Source organism: Scophthalmus maximus, chromosome 22 (assembly GCF_022379125.1).
Source record: "Scophthalmus maximus strain ysfricsl-2021 chromosome 22, ASM2237912v1, whole genome shotgun sequence".
Classification (NCBI taxonomy): Eukaryota; Metazoa; Chordata; class Actinopteri; order Pleuronectiformes; family Scophthalmidae; genus Scophthalmus; species Scophthalmus maximus.
This window is the reverse complement of record NC_061536.1, coordinates 6,436,303-6,456,804: the sequence shown is the minus strand read 5'-3', so window position 1 is coordinate 6,456,804 and position 20,502 is coordinate 6,436,303. Positions and strand designations below refer to the sequence as shown.

The 20,502-nt window shown below is 42.2% G+C and overlaps 2 protein-coding genes and 2 non-coding genes across 6 annotated transcripts; 2 read left to right on the top strand and 2 right to left on the bottom strand.

Annotated features, from left to right (window-relative positions):
* Window positions 1-93: 93 nt before the first annotated feature.
* On the top strand, window positions 94-4,826 carry si:ch211-199g17.9 (uncharacterized protein LOC108180085 homolog). The gene is made up of 10 exons (XM_035620002.2): window positions 94-260; window positions 653-697; window positions 796-858; window positions 2,417-2,491; window positions 2,684-2,731; window positions 2,921-2,975; window positions 3,638-3,727; window positions 3,822-3,885; window positions 4,026-4,092; window positions 4,230-4,826. Exons 1-10 carry the CDS (start codon window positions 245-247, stop codon window positions 4,331-4,333), a joined length of 627 nt encoding a protein of 208 aa, XP_035475895.2. The 5' UTR covers window positions 94-244; the 3' UTR covers window positions 4,334-4,826.
* Window positions 1,002-1,134, bottom strand: LOC118292541. Its single transcript, XR_004786922.2, has one exon. It is a non-coding gene; the product is annotated as a U8 small nucleolar RNA (small nucleolar RNA).
* Window positions 2,114-2,245, top strand: LOC118292555. The gene has a single exon (XR_004786933.1). It is a non-coding gene; the product is annotated as a U8 small nucleolar RNA (small nucleolar RNA).
* An 823-nt stretch (window positions 4,827-5,649) lies between the features above and the next one.
* fam83hb (family with sequence similarity 83 member Hb) lies at window positions 5,650-17,876 on the bottom strand. 3 transcript variants are annotated; one of them, XM_035619997.2, is made up of 8 exons: window positions 17,446-17,876; window positions 12,569-12,763; window positions 12,135-12,467; window positions 10,687-10,851; window positions 10,410-10,534; window positions 9,786-10,319; window positions 7,268-9,662; window positions 5,650-6,614 (listed from the first exon to the last, which is right to left on the bottom strand). In XM_035619997.2, exons 2-8 carry the CDS (start codon window positions 12,689-12,691, stop codon window positions 6,594-6,596), a joined length of 3,696 nt encoding a protein of 1,231 aa, XP_035475890.1. In that variant the 5' UTR covers window positions 12,692-12,763; window positions 17,446-17,876; the 3' UTR covers window positions 5,650-6,593. The 3 variants fall into 3 exon arrangements, with proteins under 3 accessions (XP_035475890.1, XP_035475889.1, XP_035475892.1); XM_035619996.2 differs by having other exon boundaries at window positions 17,546-17,876; XM_035619999.2 differs by lacking the exon at window positions 17,446-17,876 and adding an exon at window positions 16,080-16,631.
* Window positions 17,877-20,502: the final 2,626 nt, after the last annotated feature.

Sequence of the window (20,502 nt, the reverse complement as noted above, 5' to 3'; positions counted from 1 at the left end):
ACAGTAAAGGCTACTATAGCTGTCTGTAACTTGTAGAATACCATTTCAGCTATGAATGAATATTACATATTTGTTGAATTGGGCTACTGTAGCGCATGCGCAAGTTTGATGTATTTGGCGCCTAACGTGTCCTGCTCGTGCGCACGTCCATTCGTTCGTAACTCATAAAAAAGAAAAGAAAGTGGACTGAAGTTTCTCAAGTGGCCTTGGGTGGTTCAGGAGAACCGACACGAACTGGATAAACATGAGCAAGTTGTCAGGTTAGATCTCACAAATTAACCTCGGTGGCTAATTCACATCCTTTTCTGAACAATTTGAAGTCTCTAGATATCCTGTTATTAATATCATGAATGTCAGCACCCTGTCACATCTGACAGCTGTGTGGCATCACGTGCTAGGACAAACCTACAAAAAAAGAATGACACGCTCCTGTCATTTAATTTCATAAAGACGTTTGTAGCTAAATGCTAGGCTAGCGTTAGCTGCGTTATATAGCGGTTAGCCTGATAGCTAGCTAAGGCTGGTGTTGGATTAACTTTGTTCCACCTGACTGTTGACTGTGTAGCTAGTAATGACGACCAGGCAATAACTTATGTGTTAGCTAGCTAGTCAGAACAACAGGTTTTCTCTCTTCTTTCTGTTTCATTGACAGGATTCAACATTGAGGACATGGTTAACGTCACACCACTGATAGGAGGTAAACTAGTCAAAGCTGCACAAAGTGCTAACTGTATAGGGAAACTTTAAAGGCGTTAATTAAATGGCTGATGTGTTTCCACGACCTGCTCCCGTCAGGTGAAGCAACACCGGAGCCCAAAGTTGATCAGCTGATGAGCAAACTGAGGAGGCTCCAACAAGGTAACGATGATACTTGTTATTTGCAGAGGAGTTGGTTGACATGCAAGTTGTAGGTCCAGTGAACATCACAACTGCGGTCAACGAGTTATTAGTACAACTTGAGACATTGATATATTTTACATCGTGGCTTCTCAAAGCAGTAGGTCAGAATGGACCCTGTGGGGTGTTGCCGTTCTCCACAGGAGGGAGATATTAACCATATCTCATGTGTCTCCACTCATCATGATCTGATACTCCTTAGAAGGAATAACAGGTAAGGATGTACCTCACTGAAGACAAGGTTGAGCAGTGTCCGGATCATATATCATCTGTGCGAAGTGCTGTCTCACTCACGGTTTCTGTTCAAGAGGCACTACTGACTTTTTTTTCTTCTTCTTTTGGTCCTTATTGGAGTCGTTGAAAGAAGTTTAAGTTGTGTAACACTTTATTCGTGAATCACTGATCTTTGTGGTTGTTATTACTATTATTTTACACGTATCGCTTTGCGACTCGCTGAAACCATAGATTACACGCTTTCATTTAATGATACTTGTGCCCAAAGAGTATAGGTAAACCCAGAGAACTATCTGTTCCGTACTTCCGCCTTCGTGTTGAATTTGCTCTTGTGTCGCTCGTGCCCGATGTTGTGGTGCTTGGATACATCAGCGGTTTGTGCCCGCTGTCTATGCTTCGTACCTTATTTAAATAAACGCATTCAGAGACTATTAATGATATCACACATCAGATCTCGCATAGTCTCTAGAAGCCAGCGTGAATTTAGAATTGTAACTCCGCCCCATCCGGATGTGGGGTCTATGTTTTGATACTTTGGTACGTCTTTGTGAAGCTACATTTCCGCTTCCGCTGGGAAGTCGCGTTGTTTCTTTTCTTGAAATATACTCATTTAAAAAAGTTAACATACGAACGCATTGGCCGCGTGTCGCATGTGCTAAGTTGGCGAGCTGCTCGTACACAGTGAAAAGACTTCGACACGGAGATATTTGTTCGACGGAAAGTGCACCAATAACATGGCCGGTCGCGATGACGTCACGCTAACGAACACGCATATTATTTAAGGTTCAATGGGAATAATTACATATATAACAGAAACATTCTTTAAACGAATCCAATAAGGACCAAATTGAGACAAACGCTTTCAACTACGTGTTAAACGTCCCCCCCCCATAAAAAGTCAGCAGTGCCGCTGAAACTGAAACCGTGAGTGAGACAGCTGTTCGCCCCGATCAATTCTGACCCGGAGACCACATTTTTGTTATCTTCAGTGAGGTACATCCTTACCTGTTACTCCTTCAAAGGAGTATCAGATCATGATGAGTGGAGACATATGAGATATGATTATATCTCCATCCCGTGGGGAACCGCAACACCCCACGGGATCCATTCTGACCTACTTGTTCAAAAGGCAATAAAGAAAATTAGAGCAATGGCTTAAGGTGTGCTATCAAGTTATACCAGGAGAGTTAAGAGCCAAGTTAGGCCAGGTTATGGTAGGATTTGCTGTATATTAAATTTTCATGTAACGTAACAATCTCACTTCCATGTGTGTGTTTCATTTAAGGTAAAAGAGTTCTGGAAGAAGAAATCAAGGACAGGAAATCAGTCAGAGATTCTTTGCAGGAAGAGCTGGCAACTTGTAAGATACACACAATGATTGTTAATGATTTGTACCTGCTGCATGTATTTGTAGCTGGGATATGTTGTCAAAAACCTACTAAAAGTAGCTGGCAACTTTAGGGCAAACCTTTATACCTATTTGTCATGTTTCATGTATAACGCCTATTTTGTTATTAAAATATCGTCACCAGGCATTTTGTTGTTTTTACAGTACAAACTGAAGCGTCCGAACTGGAGGAAATCTATAAAGAAAAAGAAGGTACTCGCTTGTTATAAACAGCTGTTCATGTGTAGTTAAGTCATTGGATTCCAGTAAGTGTAAAGGCGCCTTGTTCAGTTACGGTTTTAGCCAACTGTGTCTGGAAGCAATTTTGTCATCTTTTGTAAATACACAAACAATAACTATAACTAACCTGATGAGCTCATTTATTACTGATGTTTTCTTCAGAGTTTTGCAGGAATCTGCAGTTCCAGTGTGAGGAGTCTGAGCAGGACTCTGACAGGTGAGCTCCAAAGCGCACAGATCAATATGATTATTGAACGTCTTCAGCTGTGAGGAGTGTGGTTCCGTTTATTGCTGAAGTCTGATCCTTCAATAATTTTTCCTCCTCCACTTTTTTTCAGGCCTTAAATGTGTCTTTATGATGTGTAACACTAGATGGCAGTAACTTACCTTGGCAGCATTCTGGATATTTGTTTTTCTGTGATATGTCAATCTGCATATATTATGTAATATATATATATTCAGACTCATTGAATTAGGTTTTTTTTTCAGTCATGTTATTGGGCATGCCAGTTTGTAGTTATATTTTTATTTTATTTTTTGTGCTGTATATATATTTTTAATCTCTTGCATGATTTCCTATTCATACTGTTGAACAACTAAAATAATCCTATAGAGTGTGAACTTTTGTCAAGTTTTTTTTTAACAAGAGTTACCTCCACAAGATATTATAATTAAGATCTGTACCTGTGTGTCTGTAATAACTGAACAACACAGTAAAGTTTGAGATGATTGTACATAATAATCAACAGGTAAGTTTCAACCCTGTGCCAAGTAAAGTGTACACACTGTAAGGCTAGGCGAATGAATGGTGCTTTGGAAATTGTCATATTTTACTGATTCATATGTTGCAGTGGGTGATGAATTATCTGCATTTTGCAGGCAGTTAAAGCAGAACAAGAAAAGCGAGGAACTGCTGGAACAGTACAGATGCGAAATACAGGAATTCAAGCTTAAACAGCGGAAGCAGCGGTACCTTCAATAATATTTCCATTAAAAACATTTTTTAAAGATTAATTCGACCAGCCTTGAAAAATTCCTATTTATACCTTCTCTTTTTCTGCAGGATGAGGTTTGAAAAGCAACTTCACCAGCTGATAGAGCAACATAAAAATCTACACTCCATCTTTGTGAGTTTGTTTGTTCAATTTTAAAATGAGTGGTGCTTTTATCCCACGTATATATTTTCTCTAGACACCTAAAATAGAAGGACGAAAATATGACTAGTTGTTGATTGTTCATTACTGTTGTCCTTAAAATTGTTATTCAGACTCCAGAAAGGCTCCCAAATGAAATAGAGAATACCGAGAACGCAAAAAGTCAGCTGATATCAGCTGGTAAGTACCTACCTGAAATGTCTGCAACATCTTTTGTAAGTTCATGTGCAATCAAACATTTCCTTTTAAACATGCATGAATATAACATTTTCCATGACCAGCATCTTTCATGTGATGTTGTCTTGTGATTCTTGTAGAACAGCTGAAGTTGGCTCAGCTAAACCGCCTCAATGAGGAGCTGGAGGACGTGAGGGAACAGAGGCAGTTGGGAACAGCAGCTGCAGATACTCTGGAGAAGTAAAACTACATGTGCTGTGGTCGATTTAAAGAATCAGAGGTACTAGTCTCTTGTTTTAATCCCAGCTAGAGGTACTTTGAACACAATCCTGCCACAACATCACAGCAAATAATAAAACTTAAGTTGGTGTCGAAATGAAAATCGCAAAAAATGTATATACCATTGAAATCTAACTCAAATGTTGGCAAACTAAACTCAATTTATTCCTGTTTCCTTGGCTATTTTAATCGGTGTAGTTACTGCTTTTAAATGAACAGTTCTTAAAGGCATGTGCTTGTTTTGTGATCAAGTTAATTGCTAGAATATATGCAAATTGAATGTATTAATGTAATTTATGAACTGCTTTACATTCTTTAACCAGTGAATAGTTGTTTTTTTTTCAGATATAGATAGATGCCAGTACTAGTATCCTGTACTCTACTATGTTAATTTCAATATTGTGTATTGCTATAGTTTAAAGGTGTTCATATATTTAAAAAATACATAGTTTCTGACATTTTTGTGAAAGGGGTCTTATTTTATGGATCTTAAAGAACCTACAAATGAAAACAGTACAGAAATTCAGTATAACATGCACACCTACTGTATACATGTGTACACAGTAGGCCACATACAGTGTAGTCAGTCTACAGTGTAGCCACATTCAACTTCAGTTTTAAAGAGATTTAATACACACTTTTTGCAGTATTTCAAATACAATGTAATACTCTCTGAGGTTTTTAAAAAAGAGAACATTTACCCTGTGCAACTGATTCCCCCTAATTAATGCCAATTATTTTTTACAGCCAAGACAACATGCTTACATTTATTAAAAATGGACATAAGGCACATTGATAGTACAGCAAGGGTGATCTTAATCAAGTAAGTTACTTATAATATCAACAAGCTCTTTTTATACAAATACTGTGTGTACAATATAATCCTGCATTGAAAAGTGTGTAACGCCTGCAGTGCTCATATAGCAATAGATCCTCCAATCTTTTGATTTACAGTAGAAAAACACTCTAAACATTAAATTGTTTGATGCCCAGTCGAGCTGTCAAGCAGCCTGGGAACTGTACCATATAACTAAATCTTTGGTTTGCTAAATCGTGACCAACGAAGGAGTTAGAAGTGATATGCAGGGCGTAGTTCTTCGAATAAAATCCCTCATGTAAGGAGGCATGGCCCTGCTCTAGTACGCAAAATATACCTGTCCTTTTATCCTTCCTTTCCTTAAGTGATGACTAATTTAAAATACAGTCGGGAAAGATAAACAGGGGCACGTTATGGAATAATGTAATAAATTGTCTAATATTTCAAACAAATACAGGTCAATGGTAAGTACTTAATATTTTATTTACATTGCATAGTACAAAGACTAATACACATACATGTTTTAAACCCTGCTCCTCTGACCTTTGAGGCTCCCTCTCTCTCAATGGTTACTTGACACTTTCGACCCTGAGAAGTGAGTCCACGCCTTTATAGAAAGGTACATAGAGCTCTCTTGAGAGGCTAAAGATCACTGAAGGCTTTACTTGTGATTAGCATGGTACTACTGCTGCCGCCTCAGCATTAGAATTAAACATTAGAGAACACAATTCCTGATTTAGATTTAGTCTCACACTATAATTTCACACACTTGCCCTTAAATGTTCACCCTTCATCAAATCTCATTCTATTTATCTTTATACACTCATCTTTGCTTTCTAGGCTGGGTTAATAGTTCCTCTAGTTTTGGTAACGCCCTCTGTGGGCCATTGGCACATGGTGAATCCTCCACCTCCCATTCAGTTTCAAACAGGTCCCAGTTATACTTACACATACAGAAACACACAACACTGGTAGCACACACGTCCAGTTATTTACGGCTTTTTTTTTGAGTGGCATGTATCAAATTTTTCTCGTTGCAATCACTCCCTCAATCACGTTCATACAATCTCATTTAAAGGTAAACTTCCCTACCTTTTTATTGTTGGTGAAACATCAGCCCATGCAGAAAGTATGAAAGTAGAGTGACTCTTCTTTCTATCACCATATAAGGTGAAAGTAGTACCAAGTCTTGGCAAATGGGCACATTCCAAACCCAATGACTTAAGTTTGTTTTCAGCATTATATATAGTCTTTTCAAGTTTTATTGCTCAGTGTGAAAATCCAGGAAAGGCTGCAGTGTTGAGCCACAGAGGTACTTTGATAGTGTCGCTGGCACATATGGTCAATTGGTCTTTTGATCGTCTTGCATAAATAGTTTCCATTTAAAAGGCCGCTCCTCCATCTTTCGCTAACCCAGGTTATTCCCCATCTGTAAACAGAACAACAGGGATAAGTGAATGCCACAGAGAACAAACTCCTACCAATTATCCTTTCCCTCCACCTCTTCCTGGTCACAGACATTATTCTCAGGCTTCAGGAGACAATCCAAAATACAGTATTCTGGTTAACTTAAAATGAACCTAGAATTAAAATAATCTATAGCAATTGTATATGTACATATAAAACAATGGACATTAGCTGGTCCACCAAAATTTATTTTCACAGCTTAAAAGCCGACAGTGTCAAACATTCATCTGCCATTATTTTCGATTAAAAACTCTTTCAATTATACAAACATAATTATTTCTATTATTATGTATAAAGAAAACTGACTTAAATTCTTAAATCAAAAGTAAAAACGTTTCTGAATAACTAAACATGATTTTGAACATGTACGGCTCAGAAAGCAGCAGAGAGATTGCCTTCACATTTTAGTCTTTTAATTTTACTGTTTTTACTGCTTAATTCTGACTAAACAGAATTCGGTCTGTATTTTTAGCAGCTGGCTTATTTGTAACATGATTGAATCTCAACCCATGATTTGACTAATACTTTAGTATTTTTCATAATACTTAATGTATTTGTCATATTTATTTCTACACTATCCCTCTACACAGCAAACATCATCCTTGCAGTGACTACCTCAAAGCGGCTGTAGACCTTCTTCTCCTTCCTCAGACTCTCTATCCTCTTCAGCAATCCCTCCCGCTCCTGGATGTTGCCCTGCGGTCGCAGAAATCGACTCCTTTTTAAGGAGTTCTGTCTCTCCAGCCCCTTCTCCCCAGCATCACTATCTTTGTCTGCTCCTGTTTCTTCGCGCTCCAGTCGGTTTTTCTGGCTGTTGGCCGAGATCTGCTCCAGAATCACTTTGGTGTCATCTCGTAGGTTGCTACTGAACAAAACAGAGCTGCCTGGGGCCTGGTATCTGGACGAACCTGTTGTTCCAGTCAATGTCTTGTGATTGGCTGTAGTTTGGCTGGTAGTGGTCGATCCTGTATCGTTAGCTGATGAGCTCTGCTTTATCCTTGAATCTTCAGTGATCTCTTTTACCACCGTCATGCCTCTATCATCTCCTGAAGATTTCTTTTCTTTTTCCTTGGGCCCAAGGAATCCTTTTAGCCTCTGAGTCTGCTTCTTCAAGAAGTCGAGCGTCTTACCCTCACCCTTTCCCTCACCAAGTGTGTTGATGGATGTGTTCGATCCCATATTTTTTTGCCGACCTTCCTTAGAATCATCATGCGGTACAGTTGAAGAACTTTGAGAGCGGATCTTTTTTAGTTCACTCTTCTCTGCATCTGTAGCATCTGTGGTCAGAATCTCTTCACCACAGGAGATGCGACGAGGATTTAGTCCTTTGAACTTCAGCTGATCCTTCTTGAATAGCTTTGGTGAAGGAAGAGGCTTTAGAGACTTGAATACATCCTTCTTTAGACCCTCTGAGGCATTCTCCTCTTTATGAGGATGAGATGTCTCTGATGGCTTCAGGTGGGTGGCAGAAGGCTTTGTAGGGATTAATGGTGGCTTAGAGGAACTAACTGACGATCTGCGAGTGAGCTCTGCCAGTTTCGCCGAGATGTCTAGCTTCTTTGGTTCAGGTTCTGCTGAACTGACAGAGGCCGTTGGGATTTTTGCAGTCGTAGTGTGGAGAGGAGGTTTTTCATAGATGTCAGGCTTTTTCTCAGCAGGCTCTGGGGATTTTAGCGATGATTCTGTCTCCATTTTTGAGGCTTTTCTCTTGGCAGCCAAATCTTGGAAATACTGCAGTCGACTAGCCGGGTCGTTCATGTTCAGAGATGATGACTGTGTTGTGACTTGAGATTTTTCAACGGTTGTTGTTGTTGTTGTTGTTGTTGTTGTATTAACCTCCTTGTTAGTTTTCTGAGATTCCTCTTTTGCTTTAATCTCATCTTTCAATCTATTCTCCATTTCCTCTTTCTTCTTCTTCTCCTTTTCTTCTTTCTCTTTCTCCTTTTCTTTCTCCTTATCATTTTCCTCAACATTTTTCCTCCACTCGAAAGGCTCACGAGACAATGACCTTCTCTTTTCTAAGATCTGGGCCACAATCGAGGAAGTTCGCACTTTGTCTAACTCATCATCTTCCTCTGCGGCTGGTTTTAATCCCAGGCTACCACTGTGCACCTCTGCCTTAGAAGATGAGAATATAAGTGAGGAACGGAGACGAGAGCTACGTTGCAGGAGTGGGTTAATACGTGAACGGAATGATTCATGTTTGGTCAGGAAGAGATCTGGAGCCTCTTTCAGCTCCACATCCACACCCACCTCCTTTACAGTACCACGCTCTGGATCTCTCTGTCTTTCTTCCTCCATCTCCCTCTCTTTTTTATCCAGCGAAAAGGTCTTCTTTAAGTCACTGACACTGACTGAGGGAAGCAGGTCCCTAGTAGTTGTTGGGGCAGAGTCTTTATTGCTGCTCTCATGTAATTTGGGCTTTCCAAAGCGTGGTCTCAGGATATCTGGTCTAGGCTTTGAAGGAATGTTTGGTGGCTCCTTTATTCCAAAACGAGGACCTGAATTTTCATTTGGCTGCTGAGATGGAGGATCTTCAAAGGCATCAGGCCCCATAGGCTGTGGCAGCCCTTCTTCTCCACTGTCCTCATATGTGCTAAGATAGGAGTTGATTCTCCAACTCCTTAAGCCTTGCCTTACACTTTCATCTTGATCATGTTCTTGATCAGGTTGTTTGAATAACTGTTTCTTCTCTGGTGGGTGGGGCTGTGTTGGTGAGCTCTGGCAGGCATACGCTTGTCCTATGGTTGGCCTCTTATTGGAGGAACCTCCTCCATATCTCCCAGCTAAGGGTGGTGCCTGTTGACCCTCAGGTCCTCTCAAGTCCTCAGATGAAAAGTAGTCTTGGCCATAGTTTCCAGGAGGAGGCTCCAGATCAGAACGAAAGCTTGAGTTTGAATACTGGTCAATGGAGAGGTGTGTAGGACGACCTCGGAGTCTGTCGTAGTGTCCATGGCCAGAACCTGGCCCAGGCCCTTCACTGTAGAAATGGCTACTTTGGGTCTGCTCCCTGTAAAGAAAACACAGTGCTTCTTATTTGTATGATTATAATTGTGCTCACAGTAGTTGGCGATACATATGATGACTGAACTATTCAGATACCAAACAGTGTAGGTATTAAAATGTTAAGTACCTGTGAAAGTCTGTCTCATCCAGATTATTCATGACTCTGTGCCTCATGTATTGCCTTGAAGATTTGTAGTTTTCCTGGGTTCCCTCTGCATAGCTGTGCCTCTTGAAGCCACTGGAGCTGATCTCCATCTGTCTGGACACTATGGATCTTCCCTGATCCAGGTAGGACTGCTGCAGGCGAAACTGTTGCTGGGAATACTTTCCAATTGTAATTCCTGCCCCTGGTTCAATGGTGTGACGAAAAGGGTCATTCCTCCGGAACGGAAGTGCAAGGTTTCGATCAGAGTCTCCGTAGGGGAAGGCAGAAGGAATCTCAGGCTGCCTACGGTAACCTATGGGGTTACGCAAAGACTGGGTCCTCTTTAAACCAAACTGGTTGGTATCAGAGACAGCAAGTGCTCCATCTGACAGCTCAATGACTAGAGGCTCCGACTGAGCAAAGAGAATACGAAACTCTTCATCAAAGGTGGAAACCAGCTCCCCGAGGAAGAGGTGGGCAATGGAGCGGTGGATCTTCTCATAGGACCACATGAAACTATAAGAAAATAAATTGCGTTAACAAAACGAATAGCATGGTAGTCTTGGCTATTAAACAAACTCATATTAGCGCAATTGAAAGACTCACCTGTAGTTTCCACTGAGTACAGCCTTGCAGTCTGCCAATAGGAAACGATCTTTCACTTGTCCCTTAAATGATTTCCCTGTTCGAGAGTAATAGGTTATTCCTGCCACAGTCCTGACACGCATCATCTGTAAAACCAAAAATTCAAACATTTTATGGAAACATACAGGCCTCAGTGAAAATTATGTGTTTAAAGTAAATCAAAATAATAATAAATGCCCCAGGACAGCCAAGAGTTAGACTAATCTTTTGAAGAAATGTAGTGGAAAATCAAACTCACAGGAATCAAGTCCAAGTTGACTTTGCAGTTTATAACCATAGAAACAAAGTGATGGGTTTCCTGCTCATCAAGCAGAATGTAAACAGGAATGTGGCGTGCTGCTGCATCCAAGAGGTCAGCAAAAATGTCAACATCTGTGAACGTGTCCATCACCACAGCAATGACCTGGAACAGAGGAGCAAACAAGAAACTATTCAAGGTTTGTTCAGTATTTTGTAGACTAGTTTCTGTTGGTTCTGGTTGGTAATAGGTGATTTAAAGTTACAACACCTGGAAATTGTTCTTAATTTGAAGCAGCTGTTCACTGTGTTTATCAGCTTAAGAAGATAAAGCATAGAACTTTATGCTCTTAAATTGCACTGTGCATAATACAGTATGTACAGGTTTATGACATATTGCGTAAAGGTTTCTCCTTAATGTGTGAAAATTAAGTAAGTTTATAATTTATTCAATTACATTATTTAAGGTGGACCACACTGGAATGAAGTTAACCTCTCTTCACACAGGTGGAGACTGAGAATCTAAATCCCAGTCCCTTAATGAACTGCATTTAATTTCTTTTCTTCCAGTTTTTATTGAAATTTCAGCAGGTCAAGTCCAGTGAATAATCTTAAATGGTATAAAGGTAAGCCATAAATTTGGCTACATTTCTACATTTCTAGGAAAACAGGCCTGTTTGGGGGGATTAAGAAATTGGTTGTATGACAGCTCAAATTCCCTGCAGCAGTGGAGGTAAATGAATTCCTACAGGTGCCCCAACTTTTGTTGATAACTTACAAACCCCCTGTAGAAAGGCTGTGTTGGATACAACTGTGTTACTACACCCTGTGATGCATTATTAGGACAATGCTCTGCTGCAGGTAGAGCGTTGTATATTGAAATATATCAGAATGGCAAGTAAATGACAAATGACGACAGATTGGTTGGTCAGGGGTTCAGCCTACAGCAACATATTGACCACACCTACCACTCGTGATATTTGGCATATGTTGTGTGTTCATTTTATTTGAGATTTAGCCAAAGGCCAACCAATTAGAAATTCATCTGGAAGGGAGTGGTGGGAACGCTGGCATTGGCAGATTAAGGGTAAGATTAAACTCATAAAAGTTTTTCATTTTCTGAAGAGATATCATTATATAAGATAGACAATAGATTCGAACAGTACATACTAAGACACAAGATACTATGACAGAGGATTTACCCTATTGCATTGTTTCCCACCCATCAATTTATAGATCAGACATAAGTAAGTGTCTACATCCATACACACAAATTCAGTATGATGCTTATCTGTATTTGTGTGCATTGAATACATTTTTATTCATGTACGTGGAAGGCTTTGATCTCCACTTCTGATGCCTTTCTTTATTATCAGAAGTTCCTTCTGAAAGCAAACTGGTTATTCAAGTTTGACACATCTCCATTTCCTATCCCTCCCTTTTACTCACTTGACGTGCATTCTTGATGAGTCTCCTGGCCTGCTCCTTGATGCTTGGCATGTCTGGGTCAGAGGGGTTGACCAGAGTGGTGACTTCTGTGGGCCCGCCGAAGCTGTGCTGTGGCAGCGGCCAGCCCAGGTCCAGCCCCGGGGCTGCCATGTCAGACTGCACCGGCCAGTAGGTGTCAGAGGAGCCATCGGCCTCAATAGCTCCCTCCTGGTATGTCAGCTCTGGCAAGTTAGAGGTCTGATTGGGCACCTGGATTGTGGACTTGATAAATTCAATTTCCGGCTGTGCCAGGAAACCGACCACATCTGTAGTCTGGAGGAACTCATAGTAGCCCTTGGTTTGACAGGAGACACAACCAAATGAATACCATCATAACATAAAACACAAATCATTTTACGTCACAAAAACACACAATTAGAGAACTGCAGTCATACCTGTATGTCGTTTTCTATCAGTGCATCAATAGCCAGACGGTACTCCTCGCGGTAGTGTGGGGGCAGGTAGTTTGGATCAAGGGGGTTTTCACCAATCGATGAACCCTGCGATCGGTGTGTCATGGCTGGAGAGGGGTGTGTGGCCAACGGGGAGGATTCAGAGGTGAGCAGAGGTGAAGGAGTAGGAATAAGGGCCTGTGCAGAAAAATTCAGGAAAAAGGAAAAGGTCAGTGCAAAGAGAAATTAACCCTCCTGGGTGTCTGTACAGGCTGCTTTTGTGTTTTAGAGAAATACCATATCAATTTCTACAATGAACAAGAATGTCTTCCATATACACAAAGCAATTCAATTTTTTTAAAAGTCACAGTGCTTTTGTAGTTGCAATATGGACTTTGTCCTTAAAATACAATACACAAGCAGATGGGTGACCTAAGACCTCTTACACAAAGTGTCCATTGTTTCAATGTTTCAGTCAAAGCCTGTGTAGATAGTCTCAAATTAACACACCTTTACCGGCAAACAATACCACATTCGTAGACACTGTTGATTGTTTCATGTATTCTACTGTGAGTTCAAAGGTTTCTTTTCATTAATGTCATCAATACTATAATAAAATAAAACGAAACAGGAAAAATAGGATAAAGTTCCGTCGACTTGGTTCTCATTTTACGCCTCACGTGCTGCTCGATTTGACTTTTTGATGTAACTTTTCTGCTTAAATCAGCAATAAACCATTTGGCCTGCGATTAACAGGAATTCAATCTGGCTTGAGACAATTGCACACAAAGGTAAGAGAACAAAGAAATCAAGAGAATATGGAACATTCAATTGGAGGACAAGAAAGAAGTAAGTCAAGAGAGAGAAAAGCAAACGTGTTCAGGGCAGGTGGGAACAGCATGAGGAGTCGTAAAGACAGGTTCTCTCATATCTTTGATCAGGAAACATGTCATGCTGGTGCGTCATTCTTAAAGTTGCTGCCTGGGCCCTTATCCCCAAAAAATGTGTCAGTCATGGCCAGAACATTAAGTAATGGAAGCATGTTGAGTATGCTATCAGTTATGCCATGACTTTAACTTAATTAGGGTATAAAAGGGAAATTGTTACAAATCAATTTATGAATGTGTGATTGTACGGGTGAAGAAGAGGGAGCTGTGGATTCACAGACCAACAGGGCTGAGAGACAAATTATCCAGTGCTGTACATATAATTGCATATAAGGATTATTAATACTTCACCAACCGTCTCTACTTCAAATCCAAAAGTCCAATTCACTGAATGCAATTGAAACAAAGACGGCAAAGACAACTATCCCGCAGGGCAGAAACTTCATGCCAACAATGCACAACAAGAAGGGACATGGTAAAAATTAGGGCAGATATAAAACAATTTTTGCTTATTCTTCTTATAGTTTTTGTGATTAATCACTGAATATCAACGGTGGGGCTAGAAAAAAACAGCTACTAGAAAATTGTGATGGACAAACAGTTAACTATCGCATAAAGCAGCAAATACTTAATAAAGCTGTAACTTAGATGTTTGGCATTATTGGTTGGGAAAAAACCTCGGCCACACGTCAGGTCTAATAATAATTGACTTTTGTTTATCGTTGTATGAAAAGAGAAGGTAGATCATCGCAAGCCCGTCATTGAGTTGCACTGACACAGGCGCAGAGCGTAGCTCTGGTGGGATAAACTGACAGCGTCACATCGGGCCACTCTGGATTGAGCCGTAAACGAGACAGGCGTTGTGAAACCTTGCAAATTGCATGGTAGATATAACCAGTGGAGAAAAAAATATTTGAAGCCTCATTTTGACCCTCAAACTTTGGGAGCAATTTTTGTGACGTGACCATTGAAAAACCGTCTCTGGCTCTCTCCCCATTCATTTAGAAAGGGACCTGGTCCTGTTGTCCGGAAATAACTTTCAAGATGGCTGTCAAGTGGCGGGCCTGGCCTATTGAGGACTTAAGGTGTTATGCACCATCCACTGAGCCAAGCAGGAAAACCGCTCATTGATATTTCATGTGGTCCTGACAGCTGCATACTGGATGGGTCATCTGATGGGTTAACAAGCTCTCGCTCACAAACCAAACTGGAAGTATTCATGGTCGGTTGGTTGAACACTTACTGTGTGGATACATCACAGTGGAAATACACAGTCTTCAGGATGTGTGTGTAACTTGGGGTCTGAGTGGGTGTTTTCGTAAGGTGTACCTACTTTAAAAGTGTGTGTGATATTTTCTGTAAACTTCCACGCATTCTTTGGTAATCAGTGGTGACAACAAAGGGCCCAAGTCCTGGCCTGCAATCACTGGGAGAAGCCGGTTTAGTCAGAGGCCTGGTGAGTCACCGGGTAGCCTGTGGTGATTCATCTGCTGGCAAAATGGCTGACATCCTGTTTCCTTATCCATTTCTAGCCCTAGAAATTTGTTCTTTGTGGTGTGCTGTTCCCCTTCCACTGCTCCATGCTGCTGGGCATGGAAGCATGTTGGGCACGGAATAATTTGACTCACGCCAAAGTCTCTAAGTAATCTACCGGCCTGGGGACTTCGTATGTGAAATCTACTGAGGTAGCAGAATTGCATACCTGTGATACACGTCACAAACTGAGAGATGTGCCTGTCAACAGCAGACTTGTCAAATCATGAAATAGTAATCAATGGCGCTTTCAGTTAGAAAATGACACCCGACAGGAAGACAGGCATCGATGCAAATCAACCCTGAGGTGAATATGAGCTAAGTGGGTGACTCAAGAGCACAGTAGCACTAACCAGAGCCCAGGGGTGTCTTATTCACCCTCCTGACCTCTGGGTCAGTACAGAGTGAAGCAACCAGAAGAACGGCACGATGTAAGAGGCATGCCAGACTCTCTGCACCTCACCTGAATGACTGGTAGGATATTCAAACAAATACTGCTGCTTTGTTTGTTGTCATAGCAACTGCAGCAAGAATCAAATTGTACAAAGTGACAAACATGACGATGGAGATCTTCTTCTGTCTCTCTTTCTCTCCGTTACGAAACTTTCTGTTGCGCACACAAGAACAAGCCTGCCTTAAATGCACCGTACACAAAGCCAGGTCGAAAACAGCTGCAGGACAGTCGGGCGGCAACCAACGGCAGATACCCCAGGCTGATAAATCCAATATTCTTATGTGACCAATGTTTGCTCACAAAGCGTGTGAACAGCTCATCCTCAGCATTCCTTGCATGAACACTGACAAGAGAAGGAGAGAGAACATGTGAGGGAAGAGCTGAGGGAGGGAACAATGTTATGTCTTGGCATGTGAATCATGCAAAAAATATAAAAATGAAGCCCAAGGAAGCAAAAGCTTCCAAATAAGTCATTTTCTCCATTTTCTTTCTGTTATCTCTGTCACAAAAACACTCACTCACACACACACACACACACACATCTGAACACACCTCACTAAACAAACACTACGTTTGATCCGGCATACCTCTCCGGTCGATTCGTTTTGAGCGACAAATTCGGTGTGAGAAAAGAAAATACCTGAAAACAGGTTCGGAGGGAAGAGCCGGTAATCTCCTGATGCTCCTGTCAGGACTTTCCAGTTCCACTTTTGTCAGATAAACGCACACAAACATAAGATGAGAGCAAACACCGCGCAGAGCCGCGTGTCTCTGTATGTCATCGCACCTCAGTGCGACCGTTGAATGCAGCACAATGGAGAGCTCAAGGTCAGGTGAAGGCGTACTGCATGTGCGAAAACACACGGCAGCGTGTATCCTCCCTTTTTCTCTGAGCCGTGCTTCCACACAGCAGCGCTGCAAGAAAAACAGGTCCACTGAGGTTCCTCGTAACTTTTTCCAAATGCCTTAATGTCTGCGGTCATCGTGAGCGGAAAACACAACGATAAAAGCGTTCAATGTGTTTCTGCGTTGCTTTCCATTCAATGTGGCTCAAACGTGAGTAACGACACCTTTGCATACAGATACTGACCTGAGTGGGATACAGCCTTGGCCATATGGCTAGTGTGACAAGATGGAATCTATAATAAGAAGCACACACGCACGGATGCGCCACAAAAAAAAGCTGGCGCTACAAACTTTTCCCCTCAAATTATAACCACATGGCGGGCTATTCCTGCGCAGTGACTCACTGAATGAAATTAGGGCCTTTTGAATCAGCACATCTCTTGTTTCAGTCAAAGGTGCAGAGAAAATTGATCTTTGTGTCTGCAAAAAAAATGCATGATCAAACGCTAGGGGAGACCAGCGTCAACAGGAGAGGATGTGTGCTATAGGTGACTTCCTTGCTCAACAAAGTTAGATTAGAAGGCCGGAGATGTATATCATCCCACCGATGACAACGGCACACAAAGCATGGTGCAACCAGGCCATTAGGCACGCTTGTAAAAGTGTCCCTGCCTTTTCAAGCACAATTCATCAACCACAGTGCAACACGGACAGGGCCCCCACACAGTCTCGGGACCATGTTATTTCTCCTAGTGGCTGTTTTTCTCTCGGTGTCTTCAAAGGACTTGCCCTCTGTGTGCTGAGAATGTTTCAACACCACCCATCAGGTTTTGCAATGCACAGCAGCCCGGAGGACTTAATCCTCTCCAAACCACAAGTGGGAGATGAGGAAAGTAACCGGCGTTTCACTTTTTAAAAAAAATCTGTATTCCACTCCCACTAATAGAGTAAGAAATAGGGAAGAATAGAATGGACATAATCATAATACAGTTGCAAGATGATATAACAGGGCAGGACACAATACAGTAGAACAGAACAGAGCGGGATACAGTTTTAGACAGGGATGAATAGAATAGAATAGAATAGAATAGGGATAGGTCGTTTGAATAGATCAGGACAGGAGAATTGCCTGCATAGAGAGAATAATTGAATAGAATGACCTTGGATAGAATTAAAACAGGATAGGACAAAGAATAGAATATATCTCTCTCTTTGTCCCAGGTTGCATTTCCGTCGTCCGTCTTTATTTCCACTTCGTACCTCCTAACTTTGCTGCTGAACTTGTCTCGTCTCGTCTTCGTGTGTGTGTGTGTGTGTGTGCGCGTGTCTTTTCTCAAAGCGTATCCAGAAACGCTTGTCGTCCTCGTCCTCGCTTTCTCTGCTGGAACTGCCGGTGCGCGTCTCCGTCCGTGCGTCACATTTCCTTCAGATCGGGTCCGAAACCTCCCCCGGGGTGCAGCGTCCACTGGCACGAGCGGCTCCTACACTCCAGGCCCGGGCCGGGCGCTTCACTCGGCGGTGTGGGAACCTCCGGAGCCGCCGCCTCCACTATGGATGGCACAGAGCGGCGCTGGTGAATGAGGAAGAGGCGGCGGCGCGACGCCTGCGAGGCGGGGAGACTCCTCCCAGACCCGCAGGGCGCTGCAGACACAAGGAGACCATTGGAAGTTCCCTCCCAGTGGCACATTTCAAAAAGTGCTGGCCTGCGTGTGCGCGCGCGCGTGCGCGTGCCTGCCTGTGTGTGCGTGCGTGCGTCATGGCCGCGTCTTGGTTTGAAAGTTGCTCAGAACTTCTCTTTCTCTTCACTTTGGTCTTTTTCAGCCAAAAAGGTCTTCACCCCTCCTACTCTGACTCTTTACATTGTTATGTCCTTGCATTTTTTTATTTTATTTTTGTCCAGGTTGCACTGGTCACCTCAACCAAGTTTGTCTGTTAGCCGCTTACTCAAAAAAAGTTATGGACGGATTTGCATGGCTTTTTTTTTTTTTTTTTTGACAGGTGATCCAGGAATTTTTGGAAGAATTCTTTGGAAGTGCTCTTATTGGTTGGTTGGTTTCTCTGATGAATTGTTAACAGGATTACCAAAAAAAAACCCTACAAAACCGATTCCCACCAAACGTTGTTGAGGGATTGGGCCTGGGAAGAAGAACCCATCAACCTTAAGTGCAGACGCGTAGCAATGGGCAGATCCAGGCACTCCTCAACTTTTTCACTTTTTGTAATGACAAATACATCATTTGGGTTATCAGATCCACTTCTTTGATATTCCTACTGCAAGAATTTGACAGGATTAGTGCTCTAAGTGCCATTAGTCCTGTTTTGTCTTGGCAAATTATCCTTTTTTTCACATTACGTCGACTGCCGTGTTTGCGCTGTGCAAATGTTAAGTGTCGTCCCCCGACAAAAGAAAATGTAATTTCCACTGTGTACTCGTCCATGGACTGTTTGACATTCAAATCCCCTCGAGTGTCTCCAGTCGCTGGAGGATCATCTGCGTCTGGCATCGGTTTAAAGCTGCACTGCACTATTTCTCAAACTAATACACTTATACACAAAATGTGCTCATGTAATTTGCTATATTTGGCTATATATGCCTATTTTGCAGACTTTATGACTCTGATTCTCTGCTTACTACCTTACTTGCTAAGGTTTATCCAATACTACTCGTTAAATCCAATTTAATTTGTGCCCAGGGTGGATGCTGCTCAGCGCGAGTTTCTTTGCAGAAACATAGTGTAAACCAGTCACCCATTGTTTTTCTCCTTGGCAACAATATTTGTGCTGATTCAGCAGACTGCAACAGTTCCCCAATCTGCCGTCTCTGAATCCTCTGTAAAGCCTGCCTCCTTGCTGCAGGCTGCAAACGCTCGGTTCCTCCTTCCTGTAATAAGGGCCGGATTTGGGAAGCCCATTGCTCATGTCCGTGCAGATACAGTGTCAAGTCAAGTAGATCCAGGGTCACTGCTTGTCCTGGATGTCCCGATGCATTTATATTAACCATTTTGCTGGATTTAGTGGACTGCTGGCTGTTCAACCCACTTCTCTTTTTTCATCCGCAATCTCCTTCTCTGTGTGTCCCTCGCAATACGCCAGGCAAACATAGCATGAACACAAAGGTGTAGTACAAGTAAAAGTATACACCCGTGTGTTTGCACATTATTTGGACTGTCCTTTGTCCTGGAAAGTGTCTATCTGACAGAACACACCTAGTTTCATGGCCCGCTGATAACAACCCACATGAGTATGACTGTGTTCAGTCCTGCTCCTGCGGGCGTGCCCGCTGTTTGAATGTCTGCCTGAGCACCCGTTTCATACTAAGTTGTTAGACACACATACTCTCTCTCTCGCCTCTCTTTCTCTGTGCCCGTTTACTCTTTTTCTATTCATGCAAATGGACAACTCTCAGCGTGACAGAGAAATGAAAGGAGAGTTTGCATACAGCTGTGTGAGAGGCACAAGCAAGCCGACCACTACAGTGCAATAAAAACTGAATATGTTGTGTGTTTGTGTGAAATGATATCCTGTGGAAAGAAGTTTGAGTGCCAACAGAGAAAGTCTGCTGTCATGAACAAGCTATGATAATAAATACTAGCAGGTACACAGACGCTGAAACACAGGGTGCGGCCGTTTCAAGGAATGTGCTCGAGGCATCATACCACACCCAACCTCCTTCTCCTTCTCCTTCCCTCTCTATCACTCTCTTTCTCTCTCTCTCTTTTGCTCCTTCTCTATCTCTCTCTCTCTCTGTGTCTTCCTGACTCAGCCTCTCCCACTCCCCATCCTCCTCCCACCTGGCAGCCACTGAACAGGTTTACAGGTCCAGGCAGAGTCCTGGCAGCAGCGAAATCCTGGCTTGCACACTCTGTCTTATCTGGATCTGTCTGAATTCATACAAACTTTATTGACATGGCTTTTAGAGTGTTGGTGATGCGGACATATGCACATAGTGCACCAACTGTCGAGGTGTGTATAAAAGTTATAGTGCCCCAAGTGTTCCTTTTCTGTAAGTTTTACTCAATTACATTCCCTCATTTTGTGTTTGATGGTGGTGAGGAACATTATCTAACACCGTGTTTCAAAATCTCCCATTAGCGTTCACTTGGGTTGAGTTCTGGAAAACTGTAATGTCCATATCATGCTATTTTGATGCTCATCCAACCATTCAGTGTCCCTGAATGCACCGTTTGGCAGCACTGTGTGGACTCACATGATCAATC